Source organism: Pituophis catenifer, unplaced genomic scaffold (genome assembly GCF_029215685.1).
Source record: "Pituophis catenifer annectens isolate HBS135680 unplaced genomic scaffold, rPitCat1.0.hap2 SCAF_8, whole genome shotgun sequence".
Classification (NCBI taxonomy): Eukaryota; Metazoa; Chordata; class Lepidosauria; order Squamata; family Colubridae; genus Pituophis; species Pituophis catenifer.
The window spans coordinates 15,514,321-15,524,423 of NW_027256888.1; the positions used below are offsets into that span (position 1 = coordinate 15,514,321).

The following is a 10,103-nucleotide window of genomic DNA, read 5'->3' on the forward strand; positions in this document are numbered from 1 at the left end:
CATGCGCAGAAGCAATGTGCGTGCGCGAGTGAAGCGAACGGGTAGTAAAGGTAAGTAGAACCCACCCCTGGTGGGAACCAAGCAATGATATCACTGAGATTTAAATTATTCATGACATACATAGAGGCTATAGATTTAAACTGATGTCCTCTAAATATGACTGAGTGTTAAACCAATCACAATAATCTATAGCATCTGCTTATAAAGTCAATTAAAGCAGTAAACACTGCCAGAACGTAAATGATCAGTAATTGTCATATGTTTATTAGAAAATTTAAGATGATTTTTTTTCTTTAAAAAAACCCCACTTTTTGTCATGAACCTGCCGTTTTATTGTAAACAATATGCTCAAAATTCAATAGCTCTGACATTTTACATAGGATACAAGAACAAATAGTGTTTATGTTCATTGTTGCCTTTACATAGGCAGTTCTCTTTCTAAATGTCTCCACGGTTTCCAAGATCAACATCTTTTACTCCGCCACTTTGCTGCCCTGTCACAATTGCAAGTCTGCTGAAAGGAATGACTTTCATAACTGTTTTCTTCAGGGAGTACCACCGATTATGCCAAGTTACCCAGATAACGCCATTGTCATAGCCATGTGGACCTGCGTCTTTCTCGGAATAAACACCACCTACAATGTGGGGAGGAAAAGTAAATGTAAATGAGCCAGGAAATACTTTTACATAGCTTTGAGATACCTATGTAGGTATTTTAATGTTATTAATTCATAAAACTAATATATATTAATTTTAAGACCATGCTAGGTGAGTGTTATGTACCGTATTTTTCGAAGTATAAGATGCTCCCGACTATAAGATGCACCTACCTTTTTTGGGGAGGAAAACAAGAAAAAAAAATCTGCCTCTGCCTCCCAGCAATTTGCAGCAAACAGCAGAGGCCCATGTGGCAATAGGCAATGGCAATCCCTGCAGCCTGAAACAGCTGAGGGTCGGGGGGCCGATCCAACCAACAATCAACTGCTTGTGCTAATCAGGCTGTGCTGAAGCTGAAACGGGCTGTTTGCCCTTTGCTGCTTGATGCAAGGAGGTAAATTGCTGGGAGGCAGAGGCCAAAGGATGGGGGCCAGCAGGTGGGTGGGGCTACATTAGGTGTATAAGATGTACCCAAATTTTCACCCTGTTTTTTTGGGGGGGAGGGAAGTGTGTCTTATACTCTGAAAAATACTCTATGATCAAGTTCAAAGTACTCTATGATCAAGTTCAATGGTATTAAACTGCTATAGACATAGTGTTTAACATTTCTGCATGAATTATAATCCAAAATTGGGATTTGCTATCATGAGATGTGCTGTCTACCAGTTTGGCTGGTTTCAAAAAAAAACCCTGCATCAGTTCATGAAAGTTATCGGGATCAATGGCTATTAACCTTGATGGCAATGTGATTGCTCTTGAGAGCCAAACCAACAAAGGCATATTCAATCCACTCCTTATGTTTTTATGCTTTGATCTTTTAATGTTGTTAGTTGCGAAGTCATGTCCGACCCCATGGACAACTTTCCTCCAGGCCTTCCTGTCCTCTACCATCCTCTGGGGTCCATTTAAGCTCACGCCGACTACTTCAGTGACTCCATCCAGCCACCTCGTTCTCTGTTGTCCCCTTTTGCCCTCAATCTTTCCCAGCATTAGGCTCTTCTCCAGTGAGTCTTTTAATAGGTATGTTTATTTAGATCTAATGACCCCAAAATTACGTTGCAGATATTTCGCTATCTTTTTTTTTTTTTAAAAAAAAGGGAAGGAGGACTTGAATTAATACCTGCTTAAAATACTTGAGATGGTTGATATTGAAAAGACATTGTTCAACTAACCTCCACTTTCCCTCCTGAATGATATTTCGTGAATTTTTAAAAAAGGCAAAAATGGCATGAAGAAAGGCTACAAGTTAAAAACTGCTGGGAAAGACAGAAAGCAGCTGTACGGGAAATGTCTCATCCATAGACCGCATTGTGCATATGGGAACTTCCACACATTACCTTGATAATATTTGCCATTCAGATGAGCGGCATGACATTTGTTCATCCACCAGCCAGATCCATCTTGTTGAGCACAGTTGCCTTCATATTTATCATTATCGTTGTCATACGTGCTAAACTGTATGCCGTTGTGAGAAGTAAAAAATTTGTCACTGGGATCGTCTTGAAAATCAAATCCATCAAAGGCATCCCCAGCGTCGCCCCCAACAAAATAGGCATAGATCATACGGTATTTGTCAGCTTCATTTCCCAATTTGAAATGGGCATAATCTGCATATCTGTGTAGGAAGAAAGAAAGAAAATCACTATTAACTTCTAGTGGCCTTTAATTTCTTGGCCATTCAGTTGGATGACCTGATGCTAATATTTCAAGGGCATTCATTCCTGAAAGATTATTAAAATTATTTAATTTTTTTAAATTTTAATTTGTTTTAAATTATGGGGTATTTTAAATTCAGCCAAATTATTTAATTTGTTTTAATTCATTTTAAATTTTTTGTATTTATGTGTTTTATCTCGTGGCTGTTCACCGCCCTGAGTCCTTCGGGAGAAGGGCGGTATAGAAATTTAAATAAATAAATAAATAAATAAATAAATAAATAAATAAATAAATAAATAAATAATACTTAATTTCAGGAGTTATACAAATACACAGGATCTACATAGACAAGCAAATAATGGAGAAATGATGATCATTCCTGCTGCAGACACTGCTGAAACAAACAACTATTTATTTGAAACAGATAAACAAACTAACCCTAGATAATATTATAAAGCTTTATAATGCTAATATATACATTGGCTAAAAGCAATTTAAATTCCACTAATTTCAATGGGTTTGAAATACAGTACATTTAGCTTGTAGGATAGCAATAGCACTTAGACTTATATACCGCTTCACAGTGCTTTACAGCCCTCTCTAAGCAGTTTACAGAATCAGCATATTGCCCTCAACAATTTGGGTCCTCATTTTACCCACCTCGGAAGAATGGAAGGCTAAGTCAACCTTGAGCCGGTGAGAATCAAACTTCCGAAGTGCTGGCAGCTGGCAGTCAGCAGACATAGCCTGGAGTACTGCATTCTATCCACTGTGCCACCATGGCAGCATTACAACTAGTTGCAGTGATCTTATTGTACCACTTATGTGCACACATGTAAAGTGCAGGTAGCTAAAATAGCAATTTTTGCCAATCCCCATTATGTTAGCCTTGAGTTGATAAAGAAATCTATACCTTTTTTCGTTACTCCAGTCCTCCACCTCTATTCTCAAAGCATATGGAACTGTAGTCTGAGTAGTTATTAAATGAATCTTTTCATTTCCCAACCAGAATTCTGTATTGTCATTAGGTGACAGATGTCCAAATCCTTCCTTATATTGAATCCAGTTTTTGTTAAAGTCTTCGCTGCCATCAAGCCTCTGTAAATAAAACAGAAGATGGATAGAAATTATATATTGTTGGGCCTCTTGATGCGGGCGAAGAAGGAGAGTGCAAAAGTTGGCTTGAAACTCAACATTAAGAAAACCAAGATCATGGCATCCTCTCAAATCCTGGCAAATAGATGGGGAAGAAATGGGGGTAGTGACAAATTTTATTTTCCTGGGCTCCAAGATCACTGCAGATGGGGACCGCAGCCAAGAAATTAAAAGATGCTTGCTCCTGGGGAGGAAAGTTATGGCAAATCTAGACAGCATACTAAAAAGCAGTATGCCAACAAAAGTGTACATAGTCAAGGCTATGGTTTTCCCAGTTGCAATGTATGGCTGTGAAAGTTGGACCATAAGGAAGGCTGAGCACCATAGAATTGAGGCCTTTGAACTATGGTGCTGGAGAAGACTCCTGCGAGTCCCTTGGACTGCAAGGCGATCCAACCAGTCAGTCCTAGAGGAGATCAACCCTGACTGCTCTTTAGAAGGCCAGATCCTGAAGATGAAACTGAAATACTTTGGCCACTTAATGAGAAGGAAGGACTCACTGGAGAAGAGCCTAATGCTGGGAAAGATTGAGGGCAAAAGAAGAAGGAGATGACAGAGAACGAGATGGCTGGATGGAGTCACTGAAGCTCTGGCGTGACCTTAAATGGACTCCAGAGGATGGTAGAGGACAGGAAGGCCTGGAGGAACGTTGTCCATGGGGTCATGACGGGTCAGACACGACTTTGCAATTAACAACAACAAACACTCCTTTGCTGTATCTCTTTTTTTCTGTGATATGCTTACCCTCTGTAAAACTGTCCACCCATTGCCTAGAGTGTCGATTTCACAGTACACCAGGAACTGTTGCGACGCTTTCAGGGGTTTTATGAAGTACAGTCCACTCTGCCGTGCACCTTTATTAGCAATGTCTTGACAATCTATAATAAATATGTAAGAGAGAAGTGGCTTGTAATAACTGCAATCCACCATATTCATTTTTAATTAACTCTAAAAAAAAAAAACCTATTTATTTTAAATGATGGTTTATTATGTTCTCATTCTGTCTTGCTGAAAGAACTCACAACACAATACATTTTTTTAAAAAATAATATCCCTTTAATCTCACATCTATCCTGTAAGGAAGAAAAGATTGGACTCCAAGCGTTCCTGTTGCAATGGAAGGTCTATTCCACTAGTTATCCTCAACTATACATACTGAATTGCTTTGGAATAAATGATTTCAAGATCACATAATATAAAAAGTACAGGGGCTTGTATCTGAACCAAAGCCTCACTGTTGTTATTGTTATTGGAATTCATTTGGTACTGAACATGATTTTTTCTGATGGAAATTGAAACGTATAGTCAAGCTTCTAAGCATCTGGACTTGTTGCCACAAACGTTGTTCACATCAGTTCAAATGAAACTAGGAGTAGAGCAGAGCAGAGCAGAATATCAGAGTTGGAATAGACCTTAGAGGTCTTCTCGTCCAACCCCTTGCTCAGGCTAAGACCCTATATCATTCCAGAGAAGTAGCTGTCCAGTCTCTTCTTAAAAACCTCCAGTGATATAGGACACCCACAACTTCTGAAAGCAAGCTGTTCCTCTGATTGATTGTTCTCAAGAAAGTTCTAAGTTGGATCTCTCTTTAATTAGTTTTGATCCATTGTTTCGTGTCTTGTCTTCTGGTGCTTTGGAAAAGAGGTTGATCTCTTCTTTTTTGTGGCAGCCATTCAAATATTGGGACAGTGCTATCATGTCTCCCCTGGTCCTTCTTTTCGCTAGACTAGACATGTCCAGTTCCTGCAACTGTTCATCATGCTTAATCTTCAGGCCCCTAATCATCTTTGTTGCTCTTCTCTCTGCACTTTTTCCAAAGTCTCGATATATTTTAATAGTTTGATGACCCAAACTGGATGTAATATTCCAGGTGTGGTCTTACTAAGGTTTTGTAAAGTGGTACTAGTACTTCATGTGATCCTGATTCTTTCCTTTTGTTAATACATCCTAGGATTTATTGGCTTTTTTGGCTGCCGCTGCACACTGCTGGCTCGTATTTAAAAGATTGTCTATTAGGACTCCGAGATCCCTCTCACAGACCGACTGAGAAAATAACTAAGGTTCAATCAGTACAGAAATTAACTTAAAACAATGGGAACCAATCTTTGCCTTAGCATACTGAAAGAAGGAAGAAGCTATAATTTGGTTTATTTCTGCACCTTAGCATGTTATGGATATAGCAACTGTATTTTGTGATAAAGCATGTTATGTGAAACTAGCCAATGTAGATCAATAAAGCCATGTTTAGAAAATGTCTGCAAATGTTTCCATTAATCCTCATTGCCTAAATAAGTCTACAAGAAGCCCATTCAAGAATTATTGGTGGTCCTACACAAAAGCAGATACGGGAATAAATAAAGCAACATGAGCAGAATTATAACGTATGCTTTTGTTTGATACTTCATTATTATAAAGCTAGTTCCTATTTTGTTTCAACAGATATGAACATATATCTGTTTTTCAACTTTGATGTTTCATCTGAAAGTGGCATCTCCTTGACTTCCATAGCAAACTTAGAAAACTGGAACTGGAAAAAAAGTGTCCTAGTCTAGGCCATTGCCTAAAATACTTTTTTTAAAAAAATAAAATACTTATTTAAAAAAAGCTCGAGATAACAGATATTTGTGAGACACAAAACAGATATTTGTGAGACACAAAAGATCAGGTCCATATTGAAGGTCTGGTTAAACTGATTGATTGCTACTCATGCCTATGCACAGGAATATTCTCAACTAAAAGTTAGCACCTACTAGGAGTTAGGGTGAATGAAATTCAGGGGGAAGGGAATTGGGCTTAGTTTACTTTTGGTTATGTAAAGATTCTAGGCTTATCTCTCTTTTAACTCCACTCTAGGCTGTTGATAAGAATCCATCTGGGGGGAAAAGGACCAACTTCTTTTGGCCCTAATCAATCTTTGAGTGACATATTGGAAGGTCATACTTAATAATTAAGAAATTGGTGTTTCCAAGACCAGCAAGTGAGTAGTTCAAAATTAAATGAGTTAAGTAGAATTAATATTTCTCCCATTTACATCTTATTATAACTTAAAGGCAACTTTTAGTGGGGCATAGTATGATATGTATGCAGTCATGATAAACTATTTCTGGATAGAATATTTGTGCATTATCCTTATGCCAACATGCTTTACACAACTTCTGAAGCCACAGTTAAAATGCTTTTGCATACAGTTTCTGAGTGGCTTATTTGTGGATTGCTTCCATATGACCATAATTTTAAATGCCATTAATTTAACATAATACATTAGATCATAATATCCAAAATTCTAATTCTAAGGGTATTTGACTATAAAAATAAAGAATGTAACTAATACTAAATGAATTGATCTATAAGTGTTCTTACAACTGAGGTCAAAAGATAATTATAGCAGTAACATCTACAGCTTAAGTCTTAATATCCACTGAAATCAGTTTATTTCTTTCACTTAAAAAATAGGTAGAGCACCTTTCAAATTTGTTTTGTTAAGATGTTGCCTTTATGTCTAACTGCTATCTAATAATATTTTTTTTAAAAAATAAATTTAACCTAAAACATATAAGTCAACTAATTATTTCTGTTAATTTATAATATGCTAAAGAAATACTTTTTAAAATCAATTATTAAATTATAATGGATAAAAATGTACTTTTGGCTTGGTAAACAGTTTTTCAGAGGAAAACAGAATTTAATGTTAGTAAATTAATATAATAGCTTGTTATTCTTACCTCTTCCAGTTAATTCTTGTATCTGGACAGTGTCTTTACATGGCTGTTGACATTGTTCCTCAAGCTGAGCAGTTTTCTGCTTTAGTAACTGAATCTTATTATTGTTTAATATCAGTATGTCTGTCAATTGCCTGCAGTTTAAAAAGTATAATATAGTTTTATCATACTGGTTAGAAGCACTTGAAACTCACATATAATGGCCTTTTCTTCTGTGAAAGAAAGCAGCGAGGAATGAAATAAATGAAAGGGAAAACATGAGTATGCATTGCCCTATATCAGTGATGGTTAACTTTTTTGGTGCCGAGTGCTCAAAGCGCATGCGCCAGCACACGAATGCACACGCGTGTGCCCCAACCCCCAAAATTCAATGCGAACGCCCCCACACATGTGCCCTGCCCCCGCACATGCGTGTGTGTTCCCTGTGCATGCGCCCCCCCCGCGCATGCGCCATGCCTCCGCCCCCCATTTTGGCTTCCAGGTTGGTTCTCCTGCATTTTGGCTGCCTGTGTCTTCCACGATCTCCTCAGTTTCTCCCCCCAGCATGCCTTAGCTTTCTCCTGAATTTCTGCCATGGAGAGGCATCTGCGCAGGGTGGCACCTGCAGAGATTGGGAAAGGCAAGGGTGGCAGAAATGGAGGAGAAAGGTAGGACGCGCTGGGGAAGAAACTACAGAGATTGGGGAAGGCCCCTCCCCCCCATGCATGTGCGGCAGAGACCCGAAGACCAGCTGGCCAGTGGGAGGCATGTGTGTGTGTGTGTGGTGGAGCTGGGCTGGGGCGACAGCTGGCATGCCTGCAGAAAGGGCTCTGCGTGTCACCTGTGGCACATGTGCCATAGGTTCACCATCACGGCCCTATATGATCTATCCACTGAGGGATTCTAAAATTTCCTTTCCTCTTTATCTATTCAGTGTTTAATAAGAGAATGCTTGAATGGGACTATCAATTTGCAGACCAACCTCCATATACATGGGGCTCTGTAATATTATTCTTCTATTTGTATACTAATTTTCTTCCCACATTACAGAAGGAAGGTCCAAAATGAAAAAAAAAAGTGCAAATATAAACATATAATTCAAACTAAGGAAACTAGAAAGGGTCTAAAACGGATAAATCATTCTGTCTTAAGCTGATATGGGGAGCCTAAAATCTATTAAAAATTGGTAACTATAACTTTAAGAGATCCCAGCCATTGTAACCAACAAAACAGAATATTGGGAGCTAAAATTCCACAATATCTGGACAATGCCAAGTCTGTTCCTTCCCTACCTCAAAGGAGTGCTATATGGATAAGATGTGCTCGATAAGTAAGTCGCGTATATAGTGAGATAACAAACAAACATTCTCTCAGCATTTTTGCTATTCTTTATCCTTTGTAAAATATAAAGGTTCTTTTAAAAATAGGTAATTCTGCATTAGTTAAAATACAAAGCAATTCAATAGTGTACAAATTCTGTGCTTCTTTTAGATGAACAAGAACTGTTTGGTGTAGTCTGGCTCTACTCATATTTACCTCTCCAATAAGTTACATACGTATAAACTACAATATAAACAGTTTAACTTTCCTTGATGCCTGATTTTAAATTTGACAACTAATTCAACATGGACAACATGAAAGGAAGAAAGATTTGGTCCTCATACTTTAGCAGAAATTATGCTGGAAGAAAATAGATGCAAACCCTTTAATTCAATCCACAGTATGTTTTTTTGCATTCTCAACACTGAAAAAAAAAATAATTAAACCTACTGTATAGTATTTTCATGACCCACAATGATGTTTTCATATCTCAAAATTTCATCAATGATTTGTCTGGACTTCTGTGTATAACCTGGAATCACATCTATAGGGAGAAAAAAAGCAGGGGATGCGTAAAACATTAAGGATACCAAACTAAATCATTGAAATAGTAAAACTATTTACGGTAGCCTTTCATTCTCACTTGACTGAGCTGCTGGCTGTGAGACGTGCACTTGTCGGATCTGGCGTATCAAGCTGTCAGTTACTCCTGAAGAATTAGAGATCTCCCCCAACAATCGTTCAAGGATCTGAAGATCTTGATCGACGTCCTTATGATACCTGCTTGCGAAATCTGCAACGCCGCATGTTGTAGGACAAAAGTTGCCCTACAGGAAAAGAGAAAATTTTTAAAATCATATCGACTATAGCCAGACATTAAAGCTTTTTTTTTCTATACACATGAGATGATGTGGTACAATAAAGGGATTTGTGACAAATAGAAGTCTAAACATAAACAAGATGACTAAGAACCCTATACTGATTGTCAGTTGTTAATCTAAAAAGAGTTGTGGACTTTAGTAAGAACTTCATGTTTACAGCTAACAATCTACAGTAACAACCTGATTAGAAAGGACTGCAAAAACAACCCAGATTATTGACTTACGAATCGTTCATCCAAGATGCAGCAGTTGTCACGCGTGGCAAAATACTGAATAAAAGAAAATACAAAAAATATCAGGATGGCATTTCAGTCATTATGATATTTTGATCACTACGTATTTTACAAAGGTCCATACCCTGCCCAGGTAAACTTACTGCAGTACAAGTTGAAAAGAAGAAAAATAGAAGAGGCAGCCACTCGTGAAATTTTGGCAGCATATTGTCTGTAGCTTTCAGAACCGCCAAACACAGGAGAGGCAGTGCTTAATCAATGTGAGTTTGTGGACTTCAGAGAACTGAACTTGTTCTCTAAACTGTGTAGGGCAGCTTAAGAGATCATGTGGCATTTAGTGGGTGAAAATAGGCGGGGCTGACACATAAAGAGGACAGCCTCTTCCGGCCCTAGTGGGAGTGTTTCCAGAATTTGCTGCCACCCATTCATTGCATTTTAAAATCCTAGATGATTTTGACTTACCTCTGCCAGAAAAACCTATGGAAGGATAATTTGCCCTATGA

The 10,103-nt window shown here is 38.1% G+C and overlaps 1 protein-coding gene across 1 annotated transcript; it reads right to left on the reverse strand.

The window, feature by feature from the left end:
• Window positions 1-241: 241 nt before the first annotated feature.
• FGG (fibrinogen gamma chain) lies at window positions 242-9,903 on the reverse strand. Its single transcript, XM_070948171.1, has 9 exons — window positions 9,744-9,903; window positions 9,592-9,636; window positions 9,130-9,313; window positions 8,937-9,030; window positions 7,191-7,321; window positions 4,213-4,346; window positions 3,227-3,411; window positions 1,995-2,272; window positions 242-635 (listed from the first exon to the last, which is right to left on the reverse strand). The coding sequence occupies exons 1-9, from the start codon at window positions 9,804-9,806 to the stop codon at window positions 439-441; spliced, it is 1,311 nt and encodes a 436-aa protein (XP_070804272.1). The 5' UTR covers window positions 9,807-9,903; the 3' UTR covers window positions 242-438.
• Window positions 9,904-10,103: the final 200 nt, after the last annotated feature.